Genomic DNA, 20,590 nt, shown 5'->3' with positions numbered 1-20,590 from the left:
CTCTGGAACTTCTGAGTGCCAGAAACCTTTATGTTTATATTTGGGTCCCACACCCTCCTCTCTGCTCCCGAGGTCTCACTGTACATGAGTAAGCATTCTGAAACCCATAGAACATCTTTTTGATCCTAAGCATTTCAGGTAGCCTCAACCTGTTTGACCTTTCAACTCCTCCTAGCTTCCCCTGTTAGCCCCTGGCTATTAGAAGTGGAAATGCTGCAGGATGGGCCCAGGTGACAAGCTCCTTAAATAAAAACAAGTGGGAAGAAAAGCCTTCATTACCAAAGCTACATGTTTCTGCTCTTTTCAGATGTGCCAAAAATGGCTACACCTCGCGCTGGTACCACCTTTCCTGTGGGGAACATTTCTGCAATGAATGCTTTGACCACTACTACAGAAGGTTTGTTTCTTGAGTGAGAGCTCTGTGGTGGAAGGGATGTGAAAAGGCCTGAGGAGAATGGTGACAAAGCTGAGACCTCCTGGGCTTCATAAGTTACTGGGCCATCTAATGCCTGTGATGACCCGAAGTGTGGCCAGAGATTCAGTGCTGTAAGCATGACACGCAGTGGTCAAACCTGGGTGTGCATGGACAGGGTTGGACGGGGAAAACATACAGTAAGAGTGAAGTCATGCTACTTACAGGAAAGTGGGTACAACTAGAGATACCCACACTGAGTGAATTAAGATATTCTGAAAGATGGTTATTACATAGTATGTGCATTTTCTCAATTGTGGTTCCTAGATTTTATATAGGTAACAAAATCACATTGGTATGCATGAGATAAATGTAGAAGCAAAACTATCTAGTGGGGCTGAGGGGGTTAACAAAGTGGGGGTAAGAAAAGGAGAATGTAATCAGCATACAGTGTATACATGTATGAAATTTAAGAGGAAAAACTGTTATAACTTGGTATGTGTGCAGGCTCATGTGTCTGCTATGACACATGTCAGGTATATGTAAGCTCTGGAGAGCTTGGTCACAGTGTATAAAGATAGGGTACAGACATTTGGGAGGAGTTGGCAGAGCCCTGGGCTGCCATCCTCTCTTTTTATTTATTATTGTTCATAGCCTAGGCAGGCCTTGAGCTTGTGTTTCCACCCTGAGTAGCTGGGATTGCAGGCTTATGTCACCAGGCCTTGCTTTGGCTTTTATTAATAGTTTTCTGTTTTGTTCTTTTTTTTTTTTTTTTGGTGGGGTTAGGAGGAGTGTTTGAGACAGGGTTTCACTGCAACTCTGGCTGTTCTTGACTAGCTCTGTAAACCAGGCTGGCCTCAAACCCAGAGATCTGTCTGCCTCTGCCTCCCGAGTGCTGAGATTAAAGGTGTGTGACACCACTGCCCGGCTCCCCCCTCCAATTTTAATTGAATGTTTATTTTCCCCTATTAAAAATTTAACGGTTGCTGTAGGATTTGCCTTGTGAAAGTTTTCACCATCTAGGACTCTGCCCTTGTTTATTATAGATGTAACTGTCCAGAGTAGGCCCCTCCTCCTCCTAGTCTGTTACAGACGTGCTGTTATAACATTCCTCATAACATCTGTCCATGTGCCTAAGAATAGTAAAGTCATCAAAAGTAAACGACATCAACCCAAATTATAGTGAAACCTGATGAACCTGTAGGTTGACTTTTTTTTAAAATGGTTTTTAGCCACAAAGATGGATATGACAAATACAGCGCATGGAAGAGAGTGTGGACCAGCAATGGCAAGACTGAGCCAAGCCCCAAGGCGTTCATGGCAGACCAGCAGCTGCCCTACTGGGTAAGGAGGGCCACTGCTGCCCAGTGCACTAAAAGCTTGAGTGGTGGTAGCAGTACTGCTTTGCAGGAAATGTTTCTTGAGTTATTTCTAGACTTACTAGAGCAAATACTTTTAAGTTTTGCAGAAATCTCTGCTAACTCAGTATTGCCTAAGGAAGAAAGTAGTGTCACACACTACCATCTGGCTTTGTATTTATCCACCCATCTTTTGATAGGCACTTGGGTTGCTTCATCTTTCAGCTAGTATGACCAGGGTTACAAATAATCAGACATCTTTTTCCAGTTCTTTAGGCATATATACCTAGGGTATAGCATTTCTGTAGTTGGTTAGGTTTTGGTGGTCCTGGCGCTTGAGCGTGCTAGGTCATGTCCTGTACTATTGAGGTGCACTCCCAGCCCACTCCTCCTTTTTATTTTGAGTCAGGGCTTGCTAAGTTGCCCAAGAGGCCTTGTATTTGCCATGCTCCTGAAAGGCTGGAATTTAACTCCGGGAACTTCCAAACTCTTCCCATAGCCAATCCATCATTTTTCACTGTAGTCTGAAGTGTGTGGGGGTCGGGTTTCTCCACACCATCACCAATTCTTTTTTTGGTTTTAGCTTTTTGTTGTTTGAGACAGAAGCCTCCCTATGTATCCTTGGCTGGCCTTGAACTCACTGAGAAGACCAAGGATGTCCTCAAAATCAAGAGGTCCACCTGTTTTCTGCCTCCCCAGTGCTGGCATTAAAGGCTGCCACACCTTGCTATTTTTGCCTTTTCTGAGATGGGTGTCAAGTAGAGCAGACTGGTCTCAAACTTGCTAAGTAGTTAAGGGTGACTTTGAACTCCTGACTCTCCTGCCTTCATCCTCACCAACTCTTATTTGTGTTTTGCAAAGCCAGCTGTGTGAGTGGATGTGAATAGGCAACTCATTGTAGTTTTGCTTTGTATTTCTGAGTGCTAGTGCTGTTTGGCCATTTTCAAGTTGAGCTGTCTTTCTTTTCGTGAGAATTACTTACATGTTCTTGATATAAAACCCTTACCAGCTCTGCGATTGGCAGACATTTTTTTCTGCAGGTTGTTTTTCCTTTGTATGGGTCATTTAGTTCTGATGATAAACTTTTATCATATTTTCTTTATGTCTCTGGTCCCTGCTAGGAACTCACTACCAAATCTGAGGTCATAAAGCTCCATCTCTGTGCTTTCATAGAAGAATTTTACTGATTTAGATTTCACATCTAGCTCATTGACTCATTTTCATTTCTGGGTATGTGGAGAGCCAGATCTAACTTCCTCTGTCTACATACGGATATGCAGAATTTTCTGTTTTGGAATAATACAACGAGCTTGCAGAGCTAGCCCCTAAAAGCCGTGTGCTTCCTGGCACGCACTGTGGCTGTTTGTCAGGCTGAGAAATTAGCGCAGGCACAGTGTGAGGAACTGCATTGCCAAACTTGATTTGAATTTTTATCAGTTTTCTCACCCTTTCAGTGACCCTGGAACAGTTCATGTCCATACTTTTTCAGTAGTAGTATCTAAATTTAACTCTTTATTTCCTTGGGCTTGAGCTGGAAAGTCTTTCTGATGACAGTTTTCAAAATTTCTTTTCATTATGCTGTAGCGTGAGATAGCATTGAATCGGAAATTACCCCGATGGCGTTAAAATGGGTATGATGAAGCAAGGGAAATAAAGAAATGCTGGAATTGTTAGGGTAGCCACGGGGTTGCGGATGTAACTGAATGCCAGAGCAGCTTCCTACCATGCATTAAGCCCCAGGCTCAAGTCCTAGGCTCACAGATGTAGGAGAGTAATTGGAGAGCAGATGTGGTAGCTCAAGGTTAGGCAGTTTATTGATCTTGCCTTAATTTCCCGTGTAGGTTCAGTGCACAAAACCTGAGTGTGGAAAGTGGAGGCAGCTTACCAAGGAAATCCAGCTTACCCCACACATGGCGAGGACTTACCGCTGTGACATGAAACCAAATACTATTACCAAGGTATGAGTTCTGTGGTGGCCTTTGAATTGGCGGCCTTTTGAATAGTTTATACACCAACCTGTTTGTAATGGTAGCATGTCTTTGTCATTTTCTGTGTCATTTTCTCATTATATAGGGCTGTGTTGGTCTGTATGTAAACAGAAGCCCAACATGGGGTAATCGAGTAAGAGTTTTCCTTTACTATAGGCAGGTTGGTAATGAGCTGTTTGGGGTTGGTTTAGTTACCCAAGAACACAGTTTCCTGTCCAGTCCATCTTTAGTTTATCTTCCATCCTCAAGTGACGAGGGACTATGTCTGAATTCAAAGCAGAAAAGAGGCAAAGGGCAAGAGTAGTGTCGTAGCTGAGTCTGTCCCTCTTTCATTGGGTAGCAGCTGGCCTGTTAGGGTTTTGCTCATGTCATTGGCTAGAACAGAGTTGCACAACTGTATGCTAGACTGCATGAGGGCAAAGGAAGGAAATGCTTCACCATTCTGTGTGTTTCCCTGTATATTACAACACCAGGCAAAGCAGCATTTTGTCAGTGAGGAGGGCAGGGTGAATGGCTATGACGGGCAGTTAGGCATCAGCCATAGTTAGTATGCCTGTTCTGAAATTTGCCAGTTAGGGTTTGGAAATGTGGGAAACGTACTGATCTACACAAACGTCTCCTACTTTGAATATTAAAGAATATTGGGTATCAAATCCCACAGTCAAAATAGCTCTTTTTCTTGACTTGAAGGGTGATGGCAGATAGTAAATACAGCCGTTTTCGGTGTATAGTCGGACACAAAGTCCTTGCCCACGAAGGGCTCTGCTGCTTTAAACACATCCATTCTAAACAATAAGTGCAAAGTTTTGTGAAGTTTATGATCAAAGGGTTGTTTTTTAAACTTATGGTTCAAATTAGGAAATGTTATTGGGTTGGTGATGTAGCTCAGTGCCACAGTGTTTGGAGTAGCCCCGGGATTTGTTCTCTTCTGCAAAGGGAAAGCGCCTCCTCCCTCCCGTGGGTGGGTAAAACTAAAGTGACCGCACTCACTGTGTGAAAACAGTGTTGAGGCCTATGGGTAGAGCTCAGGGATGGGGCACTCACATAAGTATGCTGTATATACGTGTTACATGATAATAACCTTAAGATTTAACCAGAGCAGGTTGTATGTATTTATAAATACATACACAGCTACATAACAGAAAGTTCTCTGAGCCATCTTTTCTCTCCCTGTCTTCAAGGGTGAACTCTCAGCCTGGAGAATGTGGCTCAGTGGTAGAGTGCTTGCCTAGCAGGCCGGGAGCCCTGGGTACAAACATTAACATAGCATTGCAGGGGGGTGGGGCTGTGGGTGGGGAGTGGAGGATATAGTCTTTTTTTTTTTTTAAGATTTATTTATTTAATTAATGTATATGAGTGCTTTATACCTGCAGGCCAGAAGAGGGCACCAGATCTCATTATAGATGGTTGTAAACTATCATGTGGTTGCTAGGAATCGAACTCAGGAACTCTGGAAGAGCAGGCGGTGGTGCTCTTAACATCTGAGTCATCTCTCCAGGCCGGAGGATATAGTCTTAATGGTTCATTCATCTTTCCAATACAATTTTAAACATAGATTTGTTATGACAGACTCACTTTAAGGCTTTAATAAGAGTATCCAAACTGCTTTTATAAGATTGAAAAAAAAAAAAAAAGTCAGCTGAGTGTGGAGCGGGAGACTCAGGAGTTCAAGGCCAGTGTTCCCCATATAGCAAGTTGAAGGCCAGCCTGGTCTATGTGAATACATTAGGCTGTGTCTTTTTTTTTTTTTTTGGTTTTCTGAGACAGGGTTTCTCTGTGTTAGCTTTGACTGTCCTGGACTCCCTTTGTGGACCAGGCTGGCCTTGAACTCACAGCAATCCACCTGCCTCTGCCTCCCGAGTGCTGGGATTACAGGCGTACACCACCATGCCCAGTGTTAGGCTGTATCTTAAAGTCAGACTCAGTGATCAAATAGGAACTGTGCCCACACCGAGTGGTGCTGGGGATTGAACCTGTAGCTTTGCACACGCCAGGGAATCGCTGTACTGTGGAGCTCAGCCCCTAAGCATATTGGTGTACTTTTTACATGTGAGAACATGCATCTTGTTTTCATTTCTGAGAGATGAGTACATACTGTAGTTCTGTGCGTGGAGCATGGGGTCTTGTTGAGTTTTAGAAAATGTCTACAGGGTGCAGCCAGAATGCCAATCTGCGTCGCAGCATTTCCTTCATCCTGCGCACTCGCGTTCCTTCCTCCCCACCGCCAGAGTCAGCCGTTCTGTCTATCGCCATAGGCTTTCTGACTCTTAGCTTCATAAAGCTGGAATCAGCCTGGTGTGCTCTTTCAGTGTTTGGGGTCTTTCGCTGTATAAAATACATTTAAAAAATGATTGTGTGTGGATCAATAGGGCGTTTTGTTTTGACGGTGTTTCTTGCCGTGCTGCACACTGAACCTGGGGCCTCACAAATAATAGGCAAGCATTGAAGTACAAAACTATATTATCAGCCCTCTTTCTCCTTTTTGGGGAAGAGTCTCTTTAAGCTGCCCAGCCTGACCTTGAACTCACTCTGTGCATTCCAGGAAGATCGTCGGCCTGCAGAGCTATGGTACAGGCCGCAGCCTGCAAGCCGAGCTTGTTCAATATTTATACTTCTCAGGAGTGTTGCAATGTCTGTGTGCATGCCGTAGTGTTTCCACACTGCCGAGTGGAAGGACATCTGTGTTGTAAACGTTTGTGTGAATGGAACTAGTGACGGTTCTGTGCAAGTGTCTTGTGTTTCATTTTTGTGGGTGAGTGGGTAAGGAGTAGCCTTGTGTCGTGGCAGAACTGGGTTGGGTTCTGAAGGAATCACGGTTGTCTATTTTAACATCTGTGGCTTCTGTTGTTTCTCAGCTGTGCTTGTGTTAGTTCAATAGTTTTGGACAGTCAGTCTTCCTGATTTGTATATAATTCTTTACACAATCTAGATATGCATACATTTTGAGTATTTTCAAAGACTATATTTACTCTTTCTATTGTCACTAAGCCTTAAAAAAGGAAGAATAATGGCATTTTTGAGATAGGCCAGCTTTGAGGTTGGGATGACCCTGCTGTCCTATCCTTCTGAGGACTGGGATTATGGCAATCCTTGACACCTGCCAAGACTTGTGAAGTGTGTTGTTGTTCTGAACAGGGTTTTGCTATGTAGGCCAGGCTGATCTTAATACACAAATTAAGTATATTCACATATATATCCTGGAATATGTATACATTCTAGAATGGCTAGTCTGGGCTAATGTGCATAACCATACATGTGTCTGTATGCGCGCGCGCACACACACACACACACACACGCACACGCACACACACAATTTTATGAGAACACTTGTAATTGGTTTAGTAATTTAAAAAGCCATGATCGATTCTTAGCTTCACCTTCCAGGTAGAAGGCCTCTGAACGATATAAGAGAAAGTACACGTGCCTCGGAAAATGAGTGCCTGCTCTTGTGGGTACCGGGCCTAGGAAGGTACCTAGGGTGTGTTTCAGTCAGGGAGAATACTGTGTGTGCGACACACCACTTTGCTCTTCCTCTGCTCTCTGTTCAACCCAAGGCTTCTGATGCCTACAGCTCTGGCTTATCCTTGCTGAGTAGTGTCTGAGAGCCATGGATCTCCTGTACCGCATCTGCTTCCCTGTTCAAGGAGAGATAAAGTGTCTTTTTCTAAGTCCTGGCTGCTTCCGATGTGTTTCCTGGAGTGCTGTTGCCTCAGCTTGCCCAGGTCTCTACCAATGTACTCGTGTAAGAGGAGTTTCTTTGGCATGTAGTCTGGAGATTGGATCTGCTAGGCTCTGTGTTCTCCCAGCCTTCAGTTAGGCAGTATTTTTGTGTTGAAAGAGAAATCACACATATCAAAATGCCCAGCCCAGTGAATTCTCACAAGTACCTGTTCATCTGGCTCCCGATATAGAAATGGAATACTTGGCAGGTGCCTGGTGACTCCTGTCAATCACAGCCTCCGACTTTGCTCCGTAGAGTAAATCACCTGCTTGCTTTTCTAGCTTACAGTATTATGGATTTGGCTTTGTTTGTTTTTGATTCTCACATAAATGGACTCGTGCAGTGTGCTATTTCAGAACTGCTGTCGAGGTCCATCTGTGTTGTGGCATGTAGTTGCCACTTGTTCTGTCACTGCTGTGTAGCATGACAGTGTTTGAATATCCTTAGCTTACTTGTTCTATTGCTGATGGACTTTGTACTTAGCTTTCTTCTATCACAAACAGAACTTCTTTGGACTTCAGAAATATGTACAGTGAAATTTGTTTCAAATGCTTTTTCTGTCCTTTTCTGTGTAGCTCAGGCTGGCTTTGGAGTCAGTCATCCAGGCTAGCTGTGAACTCACTGTTTGCTACAGGCTGGAACTGTCCATCCTCCTGCCTCACCCTCCAAAGCACTTGAGATTGCAGGTGCTGCCACCATGCTTGCTGACCATGTTTCCTTTTTTGAGGTTCTTCGGTGCAGTGCGAGGACTGAACCAGCACACAGACTCTTTCATGAACATTGTCCTCAGCCTTTGAACCTTCTTGTGCATTGCTTAGCGCACACGTTACAGGGCCTGTAGCAATGTACTCCGAGGTGAAAGTCACTGGGTGTGTTTATCTGATGCACAGCGCTAGTTCCATGAGAGAACACCAGGCCTGCATGTCTTCCAAACGTGTGTATCTTGTCACAGCCTTCTCTGCGCTAGTACAGCCCTTTTTTCATTGGGGAACATCTTAAAGTACCATCTTCCCACACTCTCATTCTAGTGCACGTCAGACATTTTTCTTTGCCAGTTAAATAGGTTTGAAAAAAAAAAAGGTACCATATTGGAAGAAAATGGACACCTAAGACTGTATGTTTCACAGACACTTAATTCAGATCTGGTCTTCTTTTGCAGCCGGACAGCCCTGACCACTGTTCTTTCCCCGAGGATCTAGTGAGTACTTGTGCTCTGGATCAGGGTTAACTGGGCTATTAACGATAAGGTCTGTTTGGATGTACAGCAAAGTCTTCGACTCTGCCATGGTGACTGCATTGTGAAAATGCCCATCGTCATAGACGGCGACGGTGGTAGCACTACTGTAGACTCACTGCCCCTCACAGTGTAGAGTGTGAAGTTATATTGCTTCACACTTAAGTGCACAGGAGGGAAGATGCTGCCCCCACCTTGCTGCAGGGATCAGCTTCATACGCTTGTTTGTTAAACGTGGCTATGAACTTTGCTCCACTCAGTCCTTCCAAGACAACAGGCTGGCCATGGTTTGACTCTCTTGGCCTGGACTCAGCAGCAGGAGAGGGCTCTGGGGCTTTCTGACTAAAAGGTAGCCATTCTGCCATGCCCCTGCTCAGACACAGAAGGGGGTTTAGCATGCCCAGCTGGCCATGCCCTGGCACAATCCAGCTGTTTCTGGCAAATTTTGCCACTTGAGTTGGCAAACTCTACTTGCCATGTAACCTGATCTGGTTTAAAATGATTTTGAATATTCTAAATTCCAAGTCTAATCCATGATTCAGAATTAGTGGTTTGGGGTTGTCCTCAGTGTCTCAAGTTCAAGGACCATAGCAAGTTTTCAGATAAAGGGAGAAGGGGTATATATTATGTTTACTTTGAATCCATTCTCTTCTTTAAATGAGTGGTTCTGTTTACATTTTTATTAAGTGTCATTCCCATATGGAGCAGGTGGTTCCTGGATTGGGGGTAAACAGGATGAGTTTATAGAAAGAAGGAGAAACAGCTTAAGTGCAACTGGAATACCTTCTCCACTGGCTCTAATATTAAGGCTGTTTTATACTCAGAAGAGCCTTGACTTTAAGGCAGAGGCTGTATGCGCAAGGCAGAAAGACTTGCATTGCTGTGCTTCTGTGCTGCTGGGTAACGAGGCCTGGCCTTGGGCATGCCAAGCAGCCACCATGGTCAGGCGTCCTGGACTGGCAGCTAGCAAGAGCCTACTGGTTGCTGTTTTTCACTGGCAGCATGGGGAGACCAGTTGGAGCATCCCCCTACAGTGGGCCTCCAGCAGAGAGAGAGCTAGAGGCTCCTAGCAGGATGTTAGGGTGGGTCTGCTCAGCTTCCTTCTCAGCGGCGTGGCCCAGGAAACAGAATGGGATCAGCCTGGATTCATGATTTTTAAGTTGCCAGATTCTGGATGTCAGTAGCTGAATTCTTTGCTTGGAGCTGAGCAAACGTCCTAGTTTCATTTCTGCCGCTGTGGTAGAACATCCAGATGAGAAGTGGTGTAGGAGCGATACAGGGTGTATTTGGTTCAGACTCCATCATTGAGGGGAAATCAAGGCAGGAACTGAAGCAGCTAGTTACATCATAAGTGTAGTCAAGACCAAACAGAGTAAACACATGCGTGCTTGTTTGCTTTCTGCTTTTTTTGTGTAGATAGTTCTCTTAACGTTTACCCAGGTGAGGGGTTAGCCCAGGGAAGGTGCCACTCACAGTGGGCTGGGTCAGTTAGCAAGCAAGACAGCCCCCACAGGCTGACCTGATGCTGACAGTTCCTCATTTGAAAATCTTTCCTTAGGCCTTCCTAGGTTGCCAATGGTTGACCTTTAAAATATAACCATCACCGCAAAGAAGTGGGTTGGGGAAGGCGGACCTGGGATATTATGGAAGCCGCATGCTTACCTAGTGTTAGTGTGTGGGTGTTTCTGGTTCGGGGCGCCTTCCTGTCCCTGGGGAAGAATTTTACCTAAGAAATATTGTCTCTTGGTGTCCTTAGCTGTTTTTGATTCTTTGTATGAAACTCTGAGAATTGTTGAGTCTGGATGTGGGGGGACAGGCGAGCTGTGGATAAAGATGTTCATCTCTCAGTATGTGCGTTTCCTCTCTTCCTCCCGCCGATGCATCACAGAGAGTGCTGGAAGTTTCCAACCACTGGTGGTACTCCATGCTCATCCAGCCTCCTCTGCTGAAACACAGTGTGGCAGCGCCGCTGCTCTCTGCATACTACCCTGACTGTGTTGGCATGAGCCCTTCCTGCACCAGCACAAACCGTGCCGCTGCCACAGCCACTACCACTACCACCAGCAGCAGTGCCAGCCCAGGGAAGATGGAGCCCTCCAAAGTGGCCCCCTCTCCACTTGGTGAGAGATGCTCTGGTACCCTTTCCCTTACACCCCTTGCCCTCTCCTTGGAAATTTAAGGGTAAGCAAACTGCGGAAGACTCTCACTGTATGTGGCATGATATAAAGCACTCAGTAGTGCATGCATTTGGTTGTGCAGTTGGCCTTCATGTACATCTGCTGTTCATCTGTGGATTCGGCCAACCTTGGTGGGAAGAGGTTAGTTTTGCCTGTATTCATTGTATGCAGATTCCTTATTGTAGCCTTTATTGTGCATGACCGTGGCAGTCAGAAGAGAGGATATCTGATCACGAGCAGCTCTCTGCATAGCCTCTTCATTGTATTAGGTGTTAAGTCATCTAGAGATGGGCCTGCTCACCGTTTGAGTGACCTGAGCATGTATGGCTTTGAGGGACTTGTGTGGTAGTGGGCCCCAGACCTAGTTCTCCGAGGATGTTGAGGAAGGATGGCATTGTGGGTCTATTGTACATTAGCATACATGTACAGTTTACCTTGGAAAGCCTATAACTCCTAACTGAGTTACATATAGGATTTGATGAGTGTTTATCTCCAAGCTGGACAGCTGTGTCATTTACAGATTTTACAAACTGACTTATCAAAATGAAATTTTATGCCATGTGAGCACTGCTTTTTCGTTTCGTTTTGTTTTGTTTCTTTTTGTCCCTAATAATACCAGTAGAGATCTACTCTAAAAAATTCAGACGTTCATGTCAGGGCAGTATATCTTACTGGTTTCAGATTCTAACAACCCCTCATCTTCCCTCTGTACATGAACAAATCCCATTTTTTTATGGTGAAATTAGATTTTTCCATCAAGGTCCAATAGTAAGACTTAGCTGATAATACTGGGTGATCCTTAACAGTGGGTTTGTAGGGAGATCGAGGCTAGTGCTAGTGTGGAAGCTCCCAGTGTTTGGAAGGTGCACTGAGCTGGGCACCAGAGTATATACCTGTGTGCTACCAGAGAACACATCAGTGAAGACAGTTTGGCAGTGTGTAAAGACCTTACTGTCAGTGCTACCAGAGTACACATCTGTGAGGACAGTTTGGTAGTGTGTAAAGACCTTACGGTAGGACTTCTGAACTATCAAAAATTTCTAAGCTAATATATTAAAGCCAATTGGTTCAAAACTGCATTTGCATATAAAATGTGCTTTAGTGTTGCTTATGGTTTTAATAGGTGTGATATAAATGCCCAGGAGAGGGGAATGGTTGCATAGTAAGACCCAAAGCCACTGAGGGTATATTTAATGACATACGAAAACATTTAGAACACTGTAAACTTTATTTTATTTTTTTATTTTTATTTATTTATTTTTGACCACATTGACATAAATTTATTATAATGATATTATCATTGTTCTATTTCATAATTAGTTGTTGTTATTGATCTCTTATTGCATCTCTTTTTTTTTCAGCTTGATTTTTTTTTTAAATTTTGTTTTATTATTTTTTAAAGCAGGCTGGGAGACAACATCTTCATGGCATTTGTCCAGCTTTGTAAAAAACTAGTATCTAGAATGGTAGTAACAGGGTGCTCTGGATCCTGGAACACAGCCCGACAAGGGACGTAACCAGAGCTTTGGGACTATTCCACTTTACAATCAGAAAGTGCCAAAGAGTGAACTTGGTTTCTTTTTAATTGTTAAAATTGCATTTATATGTATGTATGTGCCATAGCACATATAGGAGGTCAGAGGACACCTTTGGGAAAGTCAGTTCTCTCCTTCCATATGGTCCTAGAGATTCACCTGAGGTCATCAGGCTTGATGTCAAGAATTTTTACTCAATGAGCCATCTTACCAGCCCCTTTGTGTATGCCTGGGCACACGTGTATTGGGGGAGGGTGCGTGTTGAGGGTGTGATCGTGCACGTGTGTGTATGTGGGGACACTGTTGAGGGTACAGTCTCGAGTGTGCAGATGCTTCTTACGGATGTGAAGGTTACAGCTTGCAGAGCTGCTTGTCCGCCACCTGTCAGTTCTAGGGATGAACCGCTACTTCCAGCCATTCTACCAGCCCAACGAGTGTGGCAAAGCTCTGTGTGTGCGGCCGGATGTGATGGAGCTGGATGAACTCTATGAGTTCCCAGAGTATTCGCGAGACCCCACCATGTACCTGGCTTTGAGAAACCTCATCCTTGCTCTGTGGTACACGAACTGCAAAGTAAGTCAGGGCGTGCTGTACAGCATCATGGGAGTAGTGGGTATCAGTGAAGAACAGAGTGCTAAGGGGGAGGGAGGGCAAGGCCCTTAGACCACGGGCTCTCCAGAGGGCCACTGGGGCACATGGCTCAGGAGGCCGTGCGTTCTATATGCATCGTGGTGTATTTGCTCTATCTCTGGCCTCTGCTCTGGGGACTCCAGTGCTACTTCCACGTGAGACAAGTGAATAGATACATGTTGATTACTTCTTACACTGGCAACAGAAGTCTCAGCTTTTGGAATTTTCAAGAAGTCTCTGGGGCTGGAGAGATGGCTCAGAGGTTTAAGAGCATTGACTGCTCTTCCAAAGGTCCTGAGTTCAATTCCCTGCAACCACATGGTGGCTCACAACCACCTATAATGGGATCTGATGTCCTCTTCTGGCCTGCAGGTGTACATGTAGGTGGAACACTGTACATAATAAATACATAGATTTAAAAAAAAAGGTTTCTGAGTTATTGGAATAGGCTTCCCCAGCTGTGCATCCCCAATCCAGACCAGATGCTCTCAGATCTGAGACTTGAGTGCCAAAAGATTTGGAGAACATTTGAGATTTCATGTTCTCTAATCAGAGGTGCTTCATCTGTGTGAATCCAGGCATTTTCAGGTGGAGACAGGATCAGCCCATGTTGAGAACAGCTTTGGACCAAGTGGAGTCAGAATGCATGAGGAGGTGCAAAGCTTGGTTCAAAGAGCTGAGGGGTGTTATCAGAAAGGCAGAAAGCAATCGAAAAGAGGATTATAAGCCCTTGAACAAAGATTTTTATTTACCTCTGTCCCCAGCCGAGCAAGACCAGTGCTTTTATTAGGACTGCATAAATATTTGGGGCATCAACATAGCATCCACTTGAAAGGCTGAAGGCAAATTGGAAGTAGGAAGAGCAGGGAATGCTAGGTTTAAAGAAAGCAAACTGGTCAGCCTTTGTGACACACACGCACGCGCGCACACACACACACACACACACACACACACACACACACACACACACACACCTACCTTTAATTCCAGCACTCAGGAAGCAGAAGGGGAATCTATTGAGTTCAAGGCCAGCTAGAGCTACAAAGTTAGACCTTGTCTCAACGATAAAATGTAAAAATACGCTTTTAGCCTTAGGTTTTTGTTTTTCATTGGGTTACTTACTTCCTTGCTGTTGGGTTTGGTTTTGTTGTGAACACAGGAAGCTCTTACCCCTCAGAAGTGCATTCCCCACATCATCGTCCGGGGCCTTGTGCGCATTCGCTGCGTACAGGAAGTGGAGCGGATTCTTTACTTTATGACGAGGAAAGGCCTCATCAACACAGGAGTTCTCACTGTGGGAGCCGGCCAGTACCTTCTTCCTAAACACTATCACAATGTAAGCAACTGGGTGAGCAGTAGCTCTGGCTTTGGTGGTGAGAAGAGGCTCGTGTATTGCTGTGACAGTACTAGAAACCACATCAACTGCTAGGCATAAGCTAGGCCCGTGAAGACTGCCCCAGGGGAGATGGAAGCACAGGTGCCATCACACACTATAGGAGAACAGACCCCCCAGTGACTCCAGAGAAAGAGACTAGCATTGCTTGGCAGTTAGAACTTTCCAGAGCAACTGTAACAGCATTTTGTTACCACTCTTCTAACTGGTATTTTGTTTCTCTTTAAAGAAATCAGTTCTGGTTGTTGGGGCTGGTCCAGCAGGCTTAGCAGCGGCTAGGCAACTACATAACTTTGGGATGAAGGTGAGACTCTGGGGATGTGGGGCTGGGCACAGATGGTTCACGGCTCCTTTGCTCTAAATTTTCTAAGACATAAAAACCAATTCCTAAGTTTAATGAAGAATAACACACACACTGACCTTTTGAGATAGTTTTCACTATATAGGCCAGGCTAGTCTATAATTCACTGAGGTCACATGCCTGTGCCTCTCAAGTGCTAACATTAAAGGCCTGTGACAACTGTACCAGCTCACACCTTTTTCTGTTTGGTTGGTTTTTGTTTGTTTTTCAAGATGGGATTTTTCTGTGTAGCCTTGGCTGACCAGACTGACCTCGAACTTCTGCCTGCCTCTGCCTCTGAGTGCTGGGATTACAGGCGTGCGCCATGGTGCCCGGCTACATCTTTACAGTAGGTTCTAGAGAAGCCTTGGCATTGAGCCAGTCAGAGCAGGTAGAGCTTTGGAGGGTCCTAGATGGTAGGAAGGAACTTTGTTATTCTAACCTGGAATCCACAGAAGTTCTTGGCAGGTTATTGTTAACCAGTAGAGGTGATGGGATAGTTTGTGGCAACAGATGAAAGCACAGAAATTCATTGTCTCTTGGGGAAGTTTTGAAATACTCAGCGTTTTTCTTTTTCCTTTTTTAAACCCTTAGTACTGAGGATGGCACCCCGGCCTCACTCTGTACTAGCCCTCAGATTTCCTTGGACTCTTAACTCCTGGCTGAACTAGAATTCTGATTTCTTGAGGACTATAGATGTGTAAGGAAGCTGGCTTTGCCTAGCAAATGTGGACCGTGCCAGTTACTGGAAAATGCCTTACGTCTAGCCAAGATAGACTGCAAGAGAGTAGAGGGAGGATGGTTCAGCTGGGTACAGTGGTGCTCACCTTTAATCCCAGCACTAAGAGACAAGATAGACAGGCAGATCCTGAGCTGTAGGCAAGCCTGGTTTTAGGCCAGTCAGGACTACATAGTGAGACTGTCTCAGAAATTGGTATCTAAATTTTTATCATATCAGGAACCTTCCCCTGGCTTTCTCTGATTTGCTAAGTTAGACCCATTACCTCTGTTTAAAACTTTGCAAGAACTTTGGTTTTCATTGATGGCAAAGTTAAATATACTTTTTTTCATTTTTTTGTTTTTTCAAGACAGGGTTTCTCTGTATAGACTTGGCTGTCCTGGAATTCTCTTTATAGAGTAGGCTGGCCTCAAATTCAGAGATCCACCTGCCTCTGCCTCCTGAGTGCTGGCAGAGGCAGTTAAATATAACTTAAGTCTTCCAGAGGACCTGAGTTCAGTTCCCAGTACCCACAACAGACAGATCACAGGAAATCTGACACTTTCTTTTGGTCTTGGCACTGACATTGACATTTCTGTGTATAATTAAAAATAGTAAAGTCTTTTTGGGGCTGGAGAGATGCCTGTAATGGTTAAGAGCACAGTCTGTTCTTCCAGAGGACCCGGGTTCAATTCCTAGCACCCACATGGCACCTCACAACTGTCTGTAACTCCAGTTCCAGGGGATCTGACATCCTCACACAGACATGCATGCAGGCAAAACTCCAATCCACATAAAATAAAAATAAATCTTTAAAAAATACATAATTTAAGCTGGGCACGGTGGCACACACCTTTAATCCCAGCACTCTGGAGGCAGAGGCAGGTGGATTGCTGTGAATTCAAGGCCAGCCTGGTCTACAAGGCAAGTCCAGGACAGCCAAGGCTACACAGAGAAACCCTGTCTCGAAACACACACACACACACACACACACACACACACACACACACACACACACACACAAATATAAAATTTAAGATTTCAATCCTTTCACTTTTCCCTATCTTGCCCAAAGAATGTAAACAGTACCTTCTTTGCAGTAGACATTCAAAGTCACATTTCAGGGTGTTGGCTATGCATACACACTTTTCTCCTGGGTGGATTGAGGACTCAAATTGTGGATCACATCACACTGTTGGCAAAGGGGGAAAGCTGGTTGGGTTGGAAGAAGTGTTTGTAGTAGGAGGTCCCTGCTGTGAGCTATAAAAGTGTTGGTGGTGTTTCAGTATTAGGTGTTAGGGTCAGTGTCTCTTGTTTGCTTTTTACCTGGGAAACTTAAAGTTTATATTACAGGGAAGGCTATTAACATCCAAAGTCTGGGGAGGCGGCCTTTAGTGTTCTGCCCACAGAAACAAGCTGGCCACTGTTAATTCAGAGAAAGAGGGTGGAGAAGGTGGAGCCACAAGCTGTAGCCCTTCTAGTTACGGCTGGTGGAGAAGGCCCAGTGGATTCACTCCTCTCAAGTGACTGAGACAGGCTAGGAGACCTTCTGTCCCACTGAGGTTTGACAGGAGGGGGGTCCTGTGAGTAACCTGGGCAGCTGCTGGAACAATTCAGAGTAGTGCTCCTGAGGATCCGGGGGCCAATGGCTGACACTACAGTAAGGAATACTCTATTTGCACCTACTGTATCCCAGGGTACTTGGAAACATGGTGGGCGGGTGTGCGCACGTGCCCCCAGAGCAGCTCTGCATCTTACTGGCATTAGAAAGTTGAAGATGGGTGTGGGACTCGCTCGATTCAGCCAGCTTTGTTAGGTCATACCTACATACTTGAAAAGGATAGGGATTTCATGGACAACTCAGCTCTTAAAGATAGTTCTTGTTTGATTTGTTTGAGGCGGAATTCCCAGGTGACCCAAAATGGCCTCACATTTGATCGATCTGCCTGTCTCCTGAGTGCTGGGTTTACAAGCACATGCCACCATTCATGAATTAGACTAGATTGTAATGTGACTTCTAGGGATTTGGGAGATGGATAAATTGTTCACCATGTGAGCATGAAGACTCAGATTTCCTGTGTTCATATAAAACTAGATGTGGCAGCATGTGTCTGTAATCCCATCATGCTGGGAGAATGGAGATCAATGTCCAGCCAGTCTAGGTGGAAGTGAGAGCTCCAGGTTCAGTGCGAGAGAGTCTGCTTCAAATAAGCACATATATATGTACACACATAGACATACTCTTTTTAAAAAATACTTACTATGTATATAGTGTTCTGCCTGCATGTACACCTGCAGGCCAGAAGAGGGCATCGGATCACATTATAGACGGTTGTGATCCACCATGTGATTGCTGGGAATTGAACTCAGGACCTTTGGAAGAGCAGGTGGTACTCTTAACCTCTGAGCCATCTCTCCAGCTCGCATAGACCCACTCTTACACAAACGAATTGAAATGAAAAGAAAAAAGAAAAAAACAAACTTGTGCAGGGACTGGCGAGTTGGCTCAGTGGTAAAGAGCACTGGAAGTTCTAGAGGATCTGGCTTTGATTCCCAGTAGTCACACGGTGGCACACAGCTGACGATAATTCCGGTTACAAGGGGGTCTGATGCCCCTTTATGACCTCCAAGGGCACTGCACACATGTGGTACAGGTGTGGGTGTGTGTTTTGATAAAATACACATTAAAAAAAACTACACATATGCATATGTAGCAGATGCTCGGTCACCTTTTGGGTCCCCTAACGATGGGAGTAGGGGCTGGCGTGCCTCTGGATCCCTTTCCCCTGGATGGCTGCCTTGTCTGGCCTCAGTGGGACAGGATGTGCTTAGTCCTGCTGCAACTTGAGATGCCAGGGTGGGTTGGGACCCCTTTGGAGCCTCCCCTTCTCTGAGAAAGAGGGGAGGATTGGGAGGGGCATGAGGGTGGGGCTGGGAGGAGAGGAAGGTGGGGGCTGTAAAGTGATTAAATAAATGAAAAAGCGAAACAAAGTAATTTGGAATGCTGTTCAGTTAACAAATTTCAATGCTGCACTCATTCATCACATCTTTCTCTCTTTGTTATCTATTTAAGATAGGGTCTCACTCTGTAGCCCAGGCTGGCCTAGAAGTTTCTGTGTACCCAGGGTGTTACCAAACTCTTGGCAGTCTCTTGCCTCAGCCCCCAGTGTGCTGCGATATTACAGGGGTGAGCTGCCAACCTGGGTCCTTGAATCTTGCCCGAATTGAAAGAGCAGTGGAAGGGTGTCCATGTGCAGCCCTCCCTCCCACTTCTGCCGGGGCCTAGTCTGGCCTGCGCATGTGCCAGGGCTTCTCTCCATGCTTTAGAGTTGTTCCTGTAGAAGTAAGTCTCCCAGTGAGGATTAACACTGCCATCCTCTGTTTTTGTAATTCTGCATCTGGTATGACTGCTCTGTTTACACTCCCCAATTGTCTTTTTAGGTGACTATCCTAGAAGCCAAAGACCGAATTGGAGGCCGAGTATGGGATGACAAGTCTTTTAAAGGCGTCGTAGTGGGAAGAGGACCTCAGATAGTCAATGGCTGTATTAATAACCCAGTAGCACTAATGTGTGAGCAAGTGAGTGTCTTGAGGACTTGTAGACAAGGAGGATAAAGCTTGTCTGTCTTTGCATAGAGTAGTAACAGAGCTGGGGGTGTGGCTCTGTGGTAGAACACCTGCCTGGTTTCACCCTCGGTGTGCGGGGTGGGGTAATTGTGCTTCCAGAGTGGGCAGCATGCATAACTTCCTTCATGTCCTCTGCAGAGTAAATAAGAATGGTTACAATATGCCTTTCCCGTTTGGCATGTGAGACTTTCCCAAGACCTTTCATTTTCATTGGTGGGTCATTTGCAGGCTATTTACTTGGTTTGTAATCAAGGTCAGGGTTGCTGGAGGTAGCAGGTGAAAATGTAGGGTTCTTAGATAAGTTTGTCTTTGAACAAGTCTTTTTTTTAGTGTTAAATATGTTCCAAATATTACCTGAGATAATTTACATGTAACATTTCTGGCATAAGTAATGCTTTTAAAGGATGGTCTTTCTCTGAGAGCCAGTCACCTGGCATCCCGTCTGCTGTCTTGCTAACTTGTAGATATAAGGTGATTTCCACCCCACCCCCCACCCCTTCCCCCTAAAGGTTTCAGCTTCTCTGAGTGTGTATACTCATTTGCATGACAGTCTGAAGTACAGACAGAATGTTGAGTAAGGCCAGGCAGCCCACAGCCCCAGAAACACGAGCTGAAAAGTCAGAGTGCATTGCCTGGAAGCTGTTGTCACCCTCATCTTCCTATTTTCTACTGCCTTGCTTGGCTGTCACCCCAGCAAGTGTACTGGGCCCTGGTTTTGAGTTTTTAGACTCCTCTCATGAGAGCGCTGCCTAACTTCAGCTTAGAACTTGTAGATATTTTTTTCCAGGAAAGACTTTCACCATGTTCTTCTTGTTATTTTGAAGCTTGGCATCAGCATGCATAAGTTGGGAGAGAGATGTGACTTAATTCAGGAAGGTGGACGGATAACTGACCCCACTATTGACAAGCGCATGGATTTTCATTTTAATGCTCTCTTGGATGTTGTCTCTGAGTGGAGGAAGGATAAGACTCTGCTCCAAGATGTCCCTTTAGGAGGTATGGGGAGAACGGTGGTGTGATGGTTCCCTCGTAGTATCTGCAGGAAAGCCAGTCCTTACGTGCATCACTGGCTCAATTCTGCAGATTTTCTCAGAGGTCGGCAGTACTTCCTTGGGACCTGCTGGAGTGCATGTGCTGGTGCCACACACAGACACACACACACACAGAGACACATGCCCCTGTGCTGCTGGCATGCATGTATGTACGCTACACACAGATATGCAGACACACACACACACACACACACACACACACACACACACACACACACACACACACAGAGGCACCTTACTTGGAGTGGTACATTAACAAAATTATCTAAACTTTTCAATCTCCCAGAGAAACTTACTTTTGTGGAAACCCATGATAAGCCCTCCATGTATACGGCTGTTAGCTCATACATACTTTCTGAAGGTCTTTGGATATCAGGATTTCTTTTCTTTCTTTGGCTTCAGTAG

At 45.2% G+C, this 20,590-nt stretch overlaps 1 protein-coding gene across 3 annotated transcripts in view; it reads left to right on the top strand.

The window, feature by feature from the left end:
- Nucleotides 1-20,590, top strand: part of KDM1B (lysine demethylase 1B) — a 42,697-nt gene that overhangs the window by 6,926 nt on the left and 15,181 nt on the right. For all 3 annotated transcript variants that reach the window (XM_084794707.1, XM_084794705.1, XM_084794706.1), the window contains exons 4-13: nt 308-397; nt 1,645-1,756; nt 3,612-3,728; nt 8,639-8,677; nt 10,602-10,833; nt 12,814-12,998; nt 14,215-14,391; nt 14,678-14,752; nt 18,948-19,085; nt 19,958-20,129. In XM_084794707.1, coding sequence (XP_084650833.1) covers nt 308-397; nt 1,645-1,756; nt 3,612-3,728; nt 8,639-8,677; nt 10,602-10,833; nt 12,814-12,998; nt 14,215-14,391; nt 14,678-14,752; nt 18,948-19,085; nt 19,958-20,129 — 1,337 coding nt within the window. The remainder of the gene's footprint in view (nt 1-307; nt 398-1,644; nt 1,757-3,611; nt 3,729-8,638; nt 8,678-10,601; nt 10,834-12,813; nt 12,999-14,214; nt 14,392-14,677; nt 14,753-18,947; nt 19,086-19,957; nt 20,130-20,590) is intronic.

Source organism: Acomys minous (assembly GCF_964271855.1).
Source record: "Acomys minous genome assembly, chromosome: 9".
Taxonomy (NCBI): domain Eukaryota; kingdom Metazoa; phylum Chordata; class Mammalia; order Rodentia; family Muridae; genus Acomys; species Acomys minous.
Note: the sequence above shows the minus strand (reverse complement) of the source record. Positions and strands in the feature narration are given on the sequence as shown.